Below are 15,706 nucleotides of genomic sequence, written 5' to 3' on the forward strand. Positions count from 1 at the left end.
TAAAATTGAAGCAAGATCTAGGACAAAACACTATTACAGAAAAATCAATGGAATTGATTTTGAAAAGGCAATAAACAGAGTCAATGGCATCATATTAATTAATGTACCAGAAACGGGATATTTAAAACTACCAGTCTAGATGTAACACTGTGATTTATTAAGTCCTCTATGAATTAAAGTGCTTGACCCCTTCTACTCCCATCCACTTCTCCCCTGCCCCAGGAGAACAGTCAGGAATTCACTGCTAAACTCCCCAGCATGCGCTGAACACAAACCACTCCTGAAACCTCACTGCTTGAGTGGGATGAGCAGCATCCTCTACTGCTGGAACAAGGGCTTTGTGAGCATGTACCTGAGTAAATAAAGACCTCTTCAGGCAGCCTCAGCAGCTGCATTGCCAGAGCCATACTGAGTCAAGCCAATTTTAGTCTTCCTGCACACTGTTTGCTCATGCTGTGGCGACAGGAAAGGTTCTTTACCAGTGGTTTGACCTGTAAGTAATCACCGTGGAAGACACCTACAGCATCAGTGCAGGCTTCAAGGAACAAACCACACTGGTTTATGCAAGGTAAGCTTAACGAGCCAGCTTCACTAGAATATTAGAACCCAGTGTGCTCGAGAAAGTATGTGAGCTTTTACACCGACAAGAACAATTCTATATTTAATTAGGCCTCATTGGAAAAGGTAATCACTGTAATGTATTTGCACAAACACAGGACACTGCTCCACCTGCAGGTAATGTTCTTCATTAAAAAGAGTAAGAACTTTGTGCACCAGGACAGAGGTGGTCCACCAATGTGGAGAATCCTACCAAGTACAGAGCAACACATTTTGCCATTTTGCTAAGTGGTAAAGCACGTTCTGCTCAATGAAATCAACTCACCGCTTATTTAGGATGATAAGTTTTAATAACATAGCAAAGTAGAAAATTATCTGGGCTCTTCAATTCATTCTGGAAGGAAATTGAAGTTCCCTGTGTGCGAGTTGTACAATTCACTGTAACAACCAGTTACAGTACACAGTGCAAGTCAGAAACATTCTGTGCATCAGTGTTTGGTTCTTAAAGGCTTTAGACCCAGGACACTGCCCACAGCTCCCAGTGACACAGGCAAAAGCTGGCTCTGGACCTTGTGGCACCAGGAAGGTGCTTTCAGGAGAAGGTGCGGGATGAAGGGAAGAGTGAAAAACAGGTGCTGAGCCATTGAAATCATTCACTCCCACATCACTACAGATGAAAGCTCTCCTTTGAAGCAGCACCCACACCTCGAGTCTTACCAGAAGGTGTTAAAGTAACACTGATCACCGGCCATTCAGCTCCTGGAGTCTGTGAACAGGTCACTCCATGGATGTGACAGAGGAACAGCAGACTAACTCCTGCGGAACAGTCAATGAGATGGAGCACTCATGTGAAGAACAACTGTTTTTGCTCTCCCACACTTACAATTCTTGTGACTAACATCCCAAACCAGGTTATAATTCTTGTTTGTGACTGAAGCAAAGACCAGATCCACTAACTGTAGAGTTTTGAATAGATATTTGGTTCAGTAATGAAGTTTCTATTTCAGTAACTTAACTCCATTAATAAAGAAAGATAGAAAAAAAATCAAACCACCTTTTTCAAAATTCAAGGAAAATTTAATCAATATGCCTTAAATTATTTTACAGTAACTACAATACTGACAAGCATTACATTTTCAAAATGGTGTTTTTCTTGGAAGTACTGCAAAAGAGATTACTCTTCATCTACTAGTATGTGCACCATCAGGAGAAGAAACTCTAGTTGAAGTCATCTTCAGAAATCCAAGGTAACATATAGCTACTCAGACATCCAAATGTATTCTTATTTCAAGTGTGATAGAATCACAGGTCCCTTTAACTTTTAACCATGTTTTCTAATTTGTAATTTAAGTATTTTAAATCCTGAAATACTATACCACATCAAATGAACAAATAAATGAGACCAAGGAGTTTCAGAAGATATTGGTTAAAATACAGAAAATAGTCTAATTGCTTCTGTTCATTTGTGCATTTTGCTCTTGGTAAGAGGGGACAGGAAAGAGGTTCTTTATTACTGCAGATTTATTCAGAGTACCCCAGATCTACAGCACCTGCAGTTCTGGTAACTCTTTTGGATGAAAATCTATCCGTTTGTAACTGCAACCATTGTCCCTCCCTTAGTCCCCTAGAAACAAATCAAAACAGACAAACAACCCCTCCCCCCCAACAAATGAACCCCACAGCCCTCAAATAACCAAAAGTTACTTGTCTAAAGATATAGGAATGGGAAAGAAATTACATTAACTTGAGAAGCATGGACACTTATTAAAGCTATAGACACCTCAGGTAAATTGAAAACAGTATTCGGAGTCCTAAAAAAGTGAACACAAGACATTTGTTTTCATTGTTCCAGATGATTCAAACCAGGTCTAAGTGTCGTGACAGCAACACTACACAGTTGTTTGCAGCTGCTTCTGGTCCAAGTGCATGTCCCAAGTCGATGTTTCCATTTTGGCCCACAGGAGTCCAGCAGTTTGGACAGTCTGTTCAAAACACGGAAATGAGAGCAAAGACCCCGTACAGCAGCGCGCAGGGGTATGCTACGAGGAGCTGTTGTCCTTCCATTGCTAAGGCAGAGATAAAGATTTTGGAAGCAGAAAAGCTGCACCAGCCAATGATTGCAGCCGTAAAAATAATCCCCAGCATTCCCCTGCAGAGAGAATAAAGAGAAATCATACAGGCCTTGTGTATACCTGCTCAGAGGAGCTGTAACTGGGCTCCTCGCAGCACCTCTTACAGATCCTAAGACAAATTTCAGCTTTCATAGTTGACATCAAATGAAATAGCTTCACTAAAGACTTCAGAATGATATTATTCAATTATGACAGCATAAAAAATGCCCCAAATTAACTCTGTGCATATGAAATGTAGAAGCAGTGAGTAAAGTAACTGGAGCAAGTTCTCTTTTCAGTCCCTAATTTCACATGGCTATAAGGAGTCACACTGATCTTCTGTCCGTCAAATTCAAATTTGCACCTTACATGATGATTACTTTTAGACTTTATCGATTTGACAGATTTGAATATAGAATTGTGAGAGCAAACTCAATATTGTTATTTGAGTCTACGTATTTAAAAGCTGGTGATTGACTTCTAGATAAAGCCAGTATTCACATACCTTTTATCCACCTGGAGACTGTCAATATTTATGGTTTTATACTTACTAAAGGCTCCTGTCATACTCAAATTCTATGAAGCTTCATCACTGCCTCTGAAAATTCCTTTTAATAACTTCCTTCCCCACCTCACAAGAGAGGAACCTACTACCAGATTATAAAGTTTATGTACTTACTGCAAGGAAAACACAATTGCACAACTGGAAAGTAGGATCATTGGAAGAAGACAATATCCAAGGACACTGGCAACGCAGCCAAATGAGACGCCCGTCACGCTCATTAAGTTCAGGAGACAAAACATCCCTACACATCCGATTACACTGATGCCATACACGTAGCCAAACTGAATTTTACCAGCCTGAAAGTCAAGCAGAGCAATGCAGGTTAGTCACCAGAACAAGTAACATCTTCCCACCAACACAGGGATGAGGGCAGAGTGTTCACAGAGCATCTGCACTTTCTCCCTTGTCCCCCACCCCTATATCCAAATCAAGATTTGGATTTCCCACCACCTGAGTTCCAGGACGCCCGTATGTTCTAGCCATCAAGAAGTACACTTAGACTCACTTCATGTATCTTGATGAACAGAGTTTGACTGAACTGTTATGCTTTGATCTGAGCTCCAAAAGCCTATGAATTCTTCAGGATTCAATCAACTAACTTCTCACGTGGGCTGCGTATAATAACCTCTACAGAACCAGTGTAGAAGGACTAAAAAATTGCAATCTGGAGATTTCTTAACAAAAAAAGAGCTGAAGTCTTAAACTGTGACAGACTCCGCTGGCAGAACTAACAGGGAGATTCTAAACAGTCAGAATGGGAACTCTGCTTACTAACAGGTACGTAGAAAGCACACGTGTCATTTAACACACAGCTATCCTGTCTTCACCCATTTTTCCAATGAGATGGATGCTTCCTTTCTAACACCAAACTGCACGGACACAGCAGCATGCACCCTGTAGGGATACAGGACCAGGCGGCCACTGAAGCTACCACCATGTGTGGCTTTGAGCTCTGTTACCCACTGACTTCCAGATCAAGTTCATGTATAACCCACTTTTCTCCTTCCTCAAGCTCTATGGGAAACACAGGGAAAGCAATAATTTCTCAGGAAAAGAACATTCAATGTATCTATTAGAAACATATTCATTAACTTTACTGGCCTAGTTTCCATAAATAAAGTTACTTATTAGAGTAGGCTTGAAGTCCCCTTGGTACCAAACCACTGTGTTCGTGTCATAGCAATGCAAAATTTTTGGCAAAAATTAAATGTGGTGCCTCAAGACATTCAGAGAAAAGAGCTTGTTTTAACTATAATTACTTCAGTGACAAGGAAGACGTTTGCTGCTGCTCTGTCATTTCATAATTGACATTTCTGAGTCATTAAAGTACAATCTTATTTCAATTAAGCTCAACTAAAAAAAGCTGCTGACCTAGTAACAGGCATAAACAACTGAAAGCAGGTTCACTTTACAAGTGTTTCACCAGATTGACTCTTGATAATGAAAGTCATCCCTGACGTACCAGGTAAGTTGGCTTTTTTTCCCCCTGTGTTTCCAAGAATATTAACACACAAACAGGAATCTTTGGCAATGAGTATCTTACCAGTAATAATGTGGCTCCAAATGCTAGACAGAAGACTACTGGCCCAGCCAAATCAGTCTCATTCATGATGCTGCCATCTGCTACTTTCAGTGGGTGCAGCACTGTTAGTGTCTTCTGCCAGATGTGATCAAAATTGATCCCCAATTCTACAAGTTACATGAAAAGAATTATGCACATTCATTTCAGTTTTGCCCTTCCTGTCATCCCCAGTTGCTTCACTCAGCTTATCCCCAAACTGGGAAGAGTTCTGGATTTCAGCCATAGAGCATAAGTTATACCTTCTAATAGAGGAGGCTCATCCTCAAAATTACTTCCATAAAAAGACTGTGCTGAAGTCGAGCTGTACATCTGTGTTGGCTGGTAGATCTGCCCTGTGTAAGGCTGCTGCTGCTGCATCATGTCGGGAGGGACAAATCCACTTTGCTGAGAGTACTCGTAGCCTCCATACTGCCTGCAAGGAACGACACTGGATCACGGACAGGCACAGAACTGTATTTTAAACACCTCTCTGCAAAAGCAAAGCTTCTTTTCACAGCAACCAATCCTTCCTTCATTTTATAAAGTGACATTAGATGATCCCCTACTTGGATCCAGGCCTTTTGGGCACACAGTCGCATCCATCATTCAAATCCTCCCTGTTAAGTTAAATGAGATGATTTTTGCTATACACACTTATATTGCTTTCTGGCTTCAAGTCAGAGGCCTGGAGAAACAAGCATTATCCATTGACTGAATCCCTACTACAGGTTGTAATAGAGTAGTAAAATTTTACATCTCAAACTTATTTTGATATTGGCCATTAAATACTACTGACATCCGACACCAGCATGGATTTGCTATTTAGAAAGTCTATTTACAAACTCACTGTCAGAGAAGGAAGCTTTTCACAGTGACACTTTTTTGTTAAAAAAGGAATATAGTAAAAATAAATCAATAGAGAAAATAGCTGTTTTTTTTCCTTCCCTTGAGCATCACGTGTGTCAGGCATACAAGAAGAATGGTATGGACATTAACCATGTAATGACCTACAGGACATGATGCAGGGCAGGATAAAACGAGGATTTTCAGTTTCTATTTCACATAGTCTTAAGTACTACCAAATCAAGTTATCCTGCCTTTGGAATACTTTCTATTATAAATGTTGCATGTATAAAAATACATATGTTGGTATGGTTAAGCTGAATCAAAGCTATCCTCTGTTCCTAAACAAACTCCTAAGTTATCCTCGCCATTAATCATTTCCAAGTCTGACTACAGAGATTCTGGTAAATGTTTCCAAAACATTTAACTATGAAAATATAAACATGCAGAAGGAAAATCCAGATCTCGCTCTCCTTCCTCTCCCTGCTCCAGCAGAGCTCAGCACAGCACTGAGACCCCTTTCAGGACACCAATGGGCATCGCCCTGCTGCATCTATTGCAGGGATCCCACAGGTCATGTATCTGATCCAGACCCTCAGCCTGGGGCTGGATATTCGCGGCCACCTCCTCGGAGCTGCCCTGGCTGAGGAGCATTCGCCACAGTTTCCCTGCTGATGCCCAGGAACCACGCCTGACATTGCCAGCTCCTTTATGGAACACTGAAGCTGGTTTTACTGCCTGCAGATGGACTTACAGAACACTGGCATTTCCCTTCCCAAAGATTACGCTTACAATCAAAATAGCCCACATACTCTTTGTTTCCATTTTCTAATCTCTGCTTTAAAACGCGTAAGACAGAGTACTCAACACACAACTGCTTTATTCCTCCCTTTACAGAGTACAAGTTATGCTGCTCATAGAGCAGAGCAGCAGGAACCCACTGACAGGGCACACCGGGCGGCCGGATTCTAACCCTTTCCCGACCAACCCCCCCCTCCCCCCCAGCTCAGCTCAGCACAGGACGCGGCACACGAGCTCAAAGGCGAGCGGGCCTTACTTGCCGTAGGGCCTCCCGCCGTACTCGTAGGGCTGGCTCTGCTCATCGATGCTGTAACTCGTCTGGAAGAACTCGGTGTTGAAGCTGTCAAACCCGGACATCGCAGAGGATCTGCAACAGAGCAGCGGGGATCGCGGCGCTGCCCGGCCCGGCCCGGCGGGAGCGCCCCGGGACACCGAGCGCTCCGCCACCCGGCCGCGGGGCCTCCCTCAGCCCGGCCGCAGCCGCCGCCCCGCGCCTCCCCTCCGGCCGGGGCAGCCGCCCCAAGGCCCGACCCGCGGACCCACCGACAGCCCCGGGCCCGGCTCCGCTCCCGCCGCCGCGGCCCCTGCGACGTGTCACCCGCGGCACGACCGCTTCCGGGGTCAGCGGGGCGGTGCGCCCGCACCGGCCATGCGCAGACCCCGCCCCTGCCTGCGTGGCGGCCCCGCGCTGCCGCGGGGAGAGGGCGCGGGGCAAAATGGCGGCGGCGCGGGGGATGGCGGTGCGGGGGGAGCGCCGGGCCCGCTCTGCAGGACCCCCCGCGGGGCACGGCCCCGGCCTGTGCGAATGCCCGGTCGGTCCGCTCAGGGCTGCGGGCAGCACCCGCACTGCGGCTGGCGCGGTCCCTGCGCTGTTAATGGTGTTACTGCTGAGGCTTTGGCGTTCGTGACCGCTGCCTCCCGTTGTGCGGCCTGAAATGTGAAGAAAAGCAAAACCCTGGCTGTAAAATACGTGTAAAGAATAAGCTTGTGTCCGTATCTCAGTGAGCATTAAAGCAGCGTGAGTCCGTGCCTCTATTCCCTGCTTTGCTTCGCGTCCTGAGAGAGCCCGGTGTTACGTAGGGCGGGTGACAGCGATCTGCGGTCAGCCGCTCTGCCGCTATCCCCAGGCCGCAGCTCCCGTGGTTGTTTCCCATGGGAGTGGTTTCCCCGTGACCGGTGTGGATGCAGAGGCAGCGGCGTGTGCGCTGGGTGGGAGCGTTGATGTGAAACTGAAGGAGAGGGAGCAGGCTGAGGGGAAAGTGAGCAATCAGTGTTAGCCCTCCTTATCCTTACACATGTCCTCATTAAATAACATTCCTGAAGCCAGACAGAAGATGTGCTAAGCCATGGATCTGCATGGCATCATTAAAGATCAGGTGTTGCCTGACCCTCACAAACTCTAGTTGCTGGGAAAACTGTGGAATGGAGAAGAATGACTGGGACTGTGAGGACACTGATGTGAAGCAGCTCCTTTCCTTCACAGTCCCTTCTCACTCACTGTTTATCCCCCTGGTTTCACCATTTTGCTCCTCTGTGCTCATGCAGAGGCTGTGCTCAGACTGAGAGATAGAATTTGTCTGTGTTGAGTACTTGACGTGCTGTGGTGGGCACAGGAAGCCAGGAGCGTGCACTGCTGGGCTCTGAGTAGGGAGCAGTTTCTGACACTTCAGGACGAGTGCATGGTGGTGGGTGCTGCTCCATTTCAATTCATTCAGATCCAGGACACAGGACAGTTATTCTGGTACAAACTGTCATGTATTTATTCTTCTGGTGAGCTCACTGTATGTCGCTGTGGGTCTGTTCCAAGCCTCTCCTGCAGAACACATCCCATGGTGCAGCCCCGTAGAGCGTGCAGTGATGCTGATGACTTGGCCCCTTGCTGAGCCCTGTGACTTCGCTCCAGTTCACTGAACAGTCAAATGAGACCCAGGTGCAGGCAGTGGGCTCTGGGACTGTGATCCCCTGGTGAAATGCTCTTTGGCCGGAAATCTGGGGGGATTTGTGTAGATGATCAGATTTTACTGGCAGCTTAGGCTGAGTCCTCTCTGCGCTGGGCATCTCAGCGTTGCTGTAGGGTCTCATCTGCTCCAGCTTTACAGGACAAATTCAGGGTGCAGCCTGAGACCTGCCTGTGGGTTCAAGGGAAGCTGTGACACTGCAGCCACACCACTGCTGCCTTCCTGGGGGACCCGGCAAGGGTGTCAGTGGACAGCCTGGATCACCCAGCCCTGCCTGAAGAGGTACAACCTCCACAGGCACCAATCCTCCAGTTCTGCAGTGTCATAGTTAAGGGGTTACCTGCACAGGGGGTCTGGCTTTGCAAAAGGCCAGAATGGCTCCAAGATGGGAAGAGCAAAGATACTCCTAACACGGGTTACACAGTGCTGAGGTCATGACAGTGCTATCCAGGGAGGTTCAGACTTTGCTTTACCTGTAACACTGAAATTACACCACTGTTAATAACAGAATAATTTGAACCACACTCTGAGTAAAAGTGTCATTGAAACAACTCTGGAAGTGTGGGAGAAAGGAGGGAGGAGGAAGCCTGCTGAAGCAGGCTTTGCTATGGCAGAAAGTGCAAGAAGGAAGGGGAGTCCCTTACAGACGGGTGGTTGAAAACAGCCATTATTTGTTTGAGTTTAGTCCTGGGATGCTGCTGTGAGCACACGAAGTCTCTGTCCCCCTGTACGTGCTGGGTCTGTTGCAGTGCCAAAGCCCCCCAGGGCAGTTTTTACAGCGGGAGGCTTTGTTGAACAGTGCCTGTGAAAGGATTTGTCAGCATTGGATATCTGAGTTCTGGGTCAGAACATTACCAGATGCCCAGCGATCGTGATCTAAATCGGTGGAACATGGGTTTTTCCCTTGCTGTGAGGTTTTGAAAGCCTAGAACGCTGCACACTGCATTTGCTGTGGATTTGGTGTGTGGCAGAAGGAGGGGACAGCTTCCTTGGCAGAAGCTGTGCCCACACTCTGTACATTGCGTGATGGAAAACACACTGTCGCGTGTGTCCTGTTGGATTCGCCTCCTCGTGCCGTGCCCGTGCTCACGCGCGCAGCAGCTGCGAGAGCTCTGCTGCGCCTTTGACTTCTTGCGATGGAAATGCATTATCCACTTAAGTTATGAATTAAAGATCAAGGGCAAACCTGGATAATGCTTTACTATGTGCCTGTTAATAAGCCCTGCTTTGTGGCACTTGCTCTTTTGCCAGCAGATCCTTTTCCAAGGGAGATTCTCACATTCAGTGTTTCTTTATGCCTCTTCTTCAAAGTGAGGATGTGTTAGGGCTTCTGACTCACACATGCTGCTGGACTGCAGCAGACGAGGTGTGCACCATGTGCAGTTCACACTGCTGGATCAGAGGACAATGTGCTATTTTAGCTCAGTATCATACTTTTTCTTGCTTGGCTCCTTTCATGGGAACTCGGTTTCCAGGGGTACCTGAGGGATGGGAAGACTGCTCCATCCCAGGAAGGCTCGTAGCTCTGCAAGAGCCTGGTGTTTATTCCTGCCAGGGCTCTGTTACTGTTCTTTGTGATGGATGGAGGCTGGAGTGGAAGTGTTGTCTGGAACACTGGCACTTGCCTGCAGGACATGGCTCTGCTGCTCTGGCCCTTTACATTGCTCTGACAGTTACCCCGAATCAGTCTCAGCACATCCACAGGGGTCAGACATTTCTTCTCCCCTTTGCCATGCCACCCTGCTCGGGAAGTGTGCTCTTCTCTGACTGGAAGGAGTTTTGCCCTGGCAAAATGTTGTGTTGGCCCCATGTTTAGCTTGGAGACTGCTGAGGAGAGCTGGCTGTTACAGCAGATGTGGCTGGAGGATCCTTGGGTGGCACCTTCAGACCATTTCTGAACCAAAGCAGAAGCCTAGAGCTGGGAGTATGGGTTTTCTTTCTTCCTTTTCTGTGAATTATTGTGTGTAAAATCCACCCAGAGTGATGAAAGTTCCCATGTGGCTTTTTAGCTGAAATCTTCTGTTCAAAATCCAACTTAGCTTCTTTTTTTTTTCTTTCCAGAATTACTCCTTCAGTTTCTGGTACTTCCAGTCGGTGCTGCTTGGAGCTCCTCAGTGTCTGCATGGAGTTGCTAAATGCTGATAAACAGCTTCCTATTGCTCGTGACACATGGGCGACTCGATTGTATTTATAGCTTGTGTACTGATACGCAGGATGGAAGGGAGCTGCACACATAGCGTTGCTACTGCACACCTCGCTGGGTACTCCCCTTGCTTTCTAACACTCACCGCTGCCTCTTCTGGGACACCTTTTTTTAGCACCCACGGAACGCGATGGAGTCAGTTGTGCCATGATTCCTGAAAGCACGGATGCTAATTTAGCACTTTGACATCAGGAGTGACCTCAGCCCTGGGAATGATGTCACGTCGCTGGTGCACCGGGTTTAAGGATAGCTCTGCTCTGACTTTGGAACATGCACCTCAGCTGAGGCTGAATATTCCCCTCGCTGTGCTGGAGGCTGTACAGCATCTGTTCACCTTCCCCTCCACGGGAGCTGCTTCCCTTTCCCAACAGAGCCACAGAGCTCTGCAATGGAGCTGCATGGGAGCTGCGGCTGCACGGCCCTGATGTGCCTTACCTGTGGGGCACAGAGTGTTTCGGTTTCCCTCTCCTGCGGCTGCAACGCTGATGGATTTGGCCAATGGCTTGTACTGAGCTGGGAAGCATTATGGGATGCTTTTATTACTGAAATACTCCATCAAAGGAAATTATGTTACAGTAAAATGATGGGAATGTCCGGTGTAAAGAAATAAAAGCAGGTGTTGAATTCCTTTCATTTATTATTTGAAAAGTGCAGGTGCATTTCTAACGCTGTTGTGATCAAAATTCCACAGGTTTTGTTCTTTTCAAAGGGTTATAATTTTTAAACAGACTGGGAGCTTCAATCTGGCAGCATCAGCTCCTCACACGGTCTCAGGGTGCTGCACACAAGCTTGTCAGGAGTCACAGGTTTTATATGACCTCCCATCTGCATATTAGAGGTACCAAGTTGTCTCCACTCAGCCCCCAAGCCTTCTGCCAGGTTGTTCTTTGCCTCGTGGTTTGGATCATGACCATTCTGTGGGCTCACAAGGGGCGTATTTGAACAAGGATCAGTTTTTACTGGGCAGATCCTTCAAGCCCTGCCAGTTGTAGCATCCCTGGCTTTATGAAAACTGATATAAATATTATCACAGGATGTTAACTAGCATTAATACGTCCAGGATTTGAAAAGCTGCTGTGATGCTCCTTGCTTTGAACAGGGGCAGCACCAGCTCTCAAAGGAAGCCAGTGTTTCACCACTCATTGTAGGTGTTAAAGCCCCTCACTGACCATACCCCTGAGGTCAAACTCGAGGGCGTGATTGTTCAGCTCTCACATTTGAATTTGAAAAGTCTGTGAAAGCAAAAATTACTGTTTTCCTGCGTTAGCATTAAAAGTTGTGCCTGTGGCACCAGCAGGTTGTGTTCACTGTTACTCTTTTAAATTATGGCCATGTTTTCAGACGAATCTCACAGAAATATCTGCAACTTCAGCAGTCAGCAAAGCCAGGCTGCACACAGGGGCTTCCTCACATGCAGATTTCACTCTGAGGCTGCCCCTCCAGCTCTTGGTTAGGGTTTGAGTGAAATGCTTGTATTTATTATAGAATCACAGGATCCCAGCCTGGTTTGGGTTGAAGGGATCTTAAAGCTCCTCCAGCTCCACCCCCTGACACAGGCAGGGACCCCTTCCACTGGAGCAGCTTGCTCCAAGCCCCTGTGTCCAACCTGGCCTTGAGCACTGCCAGGGATGGGGCAGCCACAGCTTCTCTGGGCACCCTGTGCCAGCGCCTCAGCACCCTCACAGGGAAGAGCTTCTGCCTAAGAGCTCAGCTCAGTCTCCCCTCGGGCAGGTTCAAGCCATTCCCCTTGGCCTGTCCCTACGGGCCCTTGTCCCAAGCCCCTCTCCAGGTTTCCTGCAGCCCCTTTAGGCACTGGAGCTGCTCTAAGGTCTCCCCTTCAGGAGCCTTCTCTTCTCCAGGCTGCCCCAGCCCAGGTTTCTCAGCCTGGCTCCAGAGCAGAGCTGCTCCAGCCCTCGCAGCAGCTCCGTGGCCTCCTCTGAACTGCTCGAGCAGCTCCATCTTCATCCCCACCAGTAACCTGGTTCTGTCGGAGCGGGTGCGTGTGGACGCAGACCTGGGCTGTGCGGTGCGGTTGTGACCGGCTGCGGGGGCCGAGGCGGGCGCGATGCGGGGAGCCCCTCACCGCACCTCACAGCTTCCTTCCGGCGGCCGCTCGGTGCCTCCCGGCCCGGGGCTGCGCCGTTACCGCCCGGGTCCCGGCGCCGCCGCCCGCTCCCTGGTTCGGTTCCGCTCCGCTCCGCGCCCGCTCGCAGCCGCCGGGCCGGTTCTGCGCGATCGCCCAACGCCGCCAGGTGGCGCTGCGGGTGCGCGCAGGGCCGGGGGGCGCGCGGAGCCCCGACCGCTCCCCCCGCCCCGTCCCCATCTCCCGTCAGAGCGCACGGGGGTGCGGGACCGCTCCCGCCGCGCCCCCGCATCGGCTCTCGGGGGGCTCCGGCCCTCCCCGGGGACATGCGGAGCGCCAGCAGCGGGGGGAACCCACGGTCCTGCCCCACAGCCACGGGCGGGCGCGCTGGGAGCCCCCTCCCGCCGGGATCCCCCGCCCCGCCCGCCCGCGTCGCCGGCTGAGACCGCGGCGGTGGCTGCGCGGAGCCGGCAAAGGCACGTCCGGGCGGCGGGCGGGCGGGGGACGGGCGCTGCCGGCCGGAGGGGACGGAGCGGAGCGGGACGAACTTCACCCGAAGTCGAGCGGGGCGGCCGCGGCCCGGCGCTGTCTCGGTCCTGGCGCTGTCCGCGGGCTGCCCCCGGCGCTCGCCCGGTCCCGGCCCGACTCCTTTAAGATGATGCAATCGGCATCGCCCGCCGCGCTCCCGGCCCCGCGCCGCTGAGCGGAGCAGCGCGGAGCCGAGCAGAGCCTCGCAGCGCCGGCAGCGGGAGCGGACCCCCGCGGAGCGGCCCCGGCCCCCGTGGCCCCGGCGGGGCGATGGCTGTGCCGCCCGCCGCGGAGCCGCCGGAGCCCCGCAGCCCTTAGCGCCGGCTGCAGGGTTTCTGCAAGTCATCTGAGGCTGCCGGAACGCGCCCCCCCCCCCCGGCCCGTGCTCCCCGAGCCCCGTCTGATTCACTCGGGGGTTGCTGGGGGGGTTTCTTGCTCTCCCCGTCGTGCTGTGTGCTTTGGTTTCTGTCCTCACCTGCCACGGTTAACTTGTGACTCGGGTTAACTCTTGAGACCTCCACGGATGTTGCTAAGAGCACTTTTCCTGCCTTTGCTGCCCCTTGCTGGGATCGGATTTCGTACTCGCTGGACTCTGTGTGCCTGTCTGTGTGTTCTGAGTGTCTTGAGATTTTGCTTTCCTTCCCAAGAGCTGTGCATTGACTGTAACCAAGGTAAGGCTCGGTGTTCTTGTTCCCTCATGTGCATGTCTAAATGAGATGTTTCCTTAAAGATGATGTATTTTCCTTTAATCGGTGGAGTCATATGTGGTCCTTCCTTTGTTAGTGATTGTGAAAAAGCAGTGTAGAACTTGCAAGATGCCAGACCTATTTAGCAGGAGACCTGGCTTGGCTTTCTAAACTGGGCTGCTTTTCTCTGATGCAGCTTCTGTGATGCTTAAAAGCGTAATTTGTGTCCTGTTTTGTTTTCCCTTTTGACAGACCCATGAAGAACCATAGGCTTGGCTTGACCTTGATTTTGATGGCTTTGTTGGAAGATGTAATGTGATTGCGTTTCGTGAAGTGATTGCTCTCCAGCCTCTGTGGCTTAGGGTAGAAGCCACTTCTGCCTCCCTGTCACTCATGGACAATTTGGGTTTTTTTTTAACCAAACCTTTTGGCTGTTTTTCTTTTCTCACTTCCCCTTTGCCCCTGTTTCTCCTCCGTGTTGGAAGCTTTATTCTACTCTTTAATGTGACTGATAGTCCTGCTGCTTCCTGCTGCTGATTTCTGTTTTGAAGTACGATGGCTCTGAGTGGCAACTGCAGGACTTACCTTCCTTCTCGAGAGCAGGGGTCGGGGCTGCACTCCTTCCCAGAGGTCGTGGAGCTAAATGTGGGTGGCCAGGTTTACTTCACTCGCCATTCCACCTTGGTTGGCACCCCTCACTCCCTGCTCTGGAAGATGTTCACCCCAAAGAGAGACACGGCCAATGATCTGGCCAAGGACTCCAAGGGAAGATTCTTCATCGACAGAGACGGTTTCCTTTTCCGCTACATTCTGGACTATCTCAGGGACAAGCAAGTGGTTCTGCCTGACCACTTCCCAGAGAAGGGCAGGCTCAAGAGGGAGGCCGAGTACTTCCAGCTCCCAGACTTGGTCAAACTCCTGACTCCCGATGACAAGCAGCAAAGCCCTGATGATTTTTGCCACAGTGACTATGAAGAGGTCTCCCAAGGCAGTGACACAAGAATATGCCCCCCCTCGTCGCTCTTGCCGCCTGATCGCAAGTGGGGATTCATTACCATCGGGTACCGGGGGTCCTGCACTGTGGGCAGGGAGAGTCAAGCAGATGCCAAATTCAGGAGGGTCCCGAGGATTTTGGTTTGTGGAAGGATTGCTCTGGTCAAAGAGGTCTTTGGAGAAAGTTTGAATGAAAGCAGAGACCCAGACAGGGCTCCAGAGAGGTACACCTCCCGGTTCTATCTCAAGTTCAAGCACCTGGAAAGGGCTTTCGACATGTTATCCGAGTGTGGATTCCACATGGTGGCCTGTAACTCCTCGGTGACAGCTTCCTTTGTCAACCAGTACACAGATGACAAGGTCTGGTCCAGCTACACCGAATATGTCTTCTACCGTAAGTACAAGCCATTTCTGAGGGAAATACGACCTGCTTTAAGCTGCTGCCTTCTGTTGACCGTACCGTTCTCAAAGCCCAGCGCCTGCCGCGCTCTGAGGCTCACTGAGATCTGGGGTTATGCTTCGGGTTAAGCTTTCGCAGTGTAAGGCAAGGCCGAGCCCGGTGGCTTGGTCCTGGCTAGGTGGCAGCACAGACTGCCGCAAGCACCCAGCCCTGTGGCTGGAGGGTGCTCCTGCTCCGCCGGTGTAAATCACGCGTCTGAGCGCCCCGCACGCTCTCGAGGCGGCGCGGGATGGAGTCTGAGCCTTGCGAAGACCCTGCAGAGTTAATTACAGAAAGTCTTGAGCTGGGATTCCATTTCCAAAGGTAATGGCTGCTTGGTAATAGTCAGGCGCAGTCAGCCAAGCCATCTGTCAGCG

The 15,706-nt window shown here is 50.0% G+C and overlaps 2 protein-coding genes across 2 annotated transcripts; one reads left to right on the plus strand and one right to left on the minus strand.

Moving 5' to 3' along the window:
• Positions 1 to 1,613: 1,613 nt before the first annotated feature.
• Positions 1,614 to 7,098, minus strand: YIPF5 (Yip1 domain family member 5). Its single transcript, XM_061348151.1, has 6 exons — positions 6,983 to 7,098; positions 6,696 to 6,806; positions 5,056 to 5,228; positions 4,778 to 4,923; positions 3,349 to 3,530; positions 1,614 to 2,707 (listed from the first exon to the last, which is right to left on the minus strand). The coding sequence occupies exons 2-6, from the start codon at positions 6,794 to 6,796 to the stop codon at positions 2,545 to 2,547; spliced, it is 765 nt and encodes a 254-aa protein (XP_061204135.1). The 5' UTR covers positions 6,797 to 6,806; positions 6,983 to 7,098; the 3' UTR covers positions 1,614 to 2,544.
• Positions 7,099 to 13,581: 6,483 nt separating this feature from the next.
• On the plus strand, positions 13,582 to 15,418 carry KCTD16 (potassium channel tetramerization domain containing 16). The gene is made up of 2 exons (XM_061348231.1): positions 13,582 to 13,882; positions 14,150 to 15,418. The coding sequence occupies exon 2, from the start codon at positions 14,453 to 14,455 to the stop codon at positions 15,416 to 15,418; it is 966 nt and encodes a 321-aa protein (XP_061204215.1). The 5' UTR covers positions 13,582 to 13,882; positions 14,150 to 14,452.
• Positions 15,419 to 15,706: the final 288 nt, after the last annotated feature.

Source organism: Neopsephotus bourkii, unplaced genomic scaffold (assembly GCF_033783945.1).
Source record: "Neopsephotus bourkii isolate Nb327-2 ecotype Australia unplaced genomic scaffold, CSIRO-AGI_Nbou_v1 NB_52, whole genome shotgun sequence".
Taxonomy (NCBI): domain Eukaryota; kingdom Metazoa; phylum Chordata; class Aves; order Psittaciformes; family Psittacidae; genus Neopsephotus; species Neopsephotus bourkii.

What these genes read in the sequence shown, in the direction of transcription:
- YIPF5 (XM_061348151.1), bottom strand. Translation starts at nt 6,796, where the DNA reads ATGTCCGGGTTTGACAGCTTCAACACCGAGTTCTTCCAGACGAGTTAC. An exon ending in TTGGAGCCACATTATTACTG is followed by an intron (nt 3,531 to 4,777) that starts GTAAGATACTCA and finishes CTTGACTTTCAG; the next exon opens with GCTGGTAAAATTCAGTTTGG. An exon ending in GCAATTGTGTTTTCCTTGCA is followed by an intron (nt 2,708 to 3,348) that starts GTAAGTACATAA and finishes TTCTCTCTGCAG; the next exon opens with GGGAATGCTGGGGATTATTT.
- KCTD16 (XM_061348231.1), top strand. Translation starts at nt 14,453, where the DNA reads ATGGCTCTGAGTGGCAACTGCAGGACTTACCTTCCTTCTCGAGAGCAG.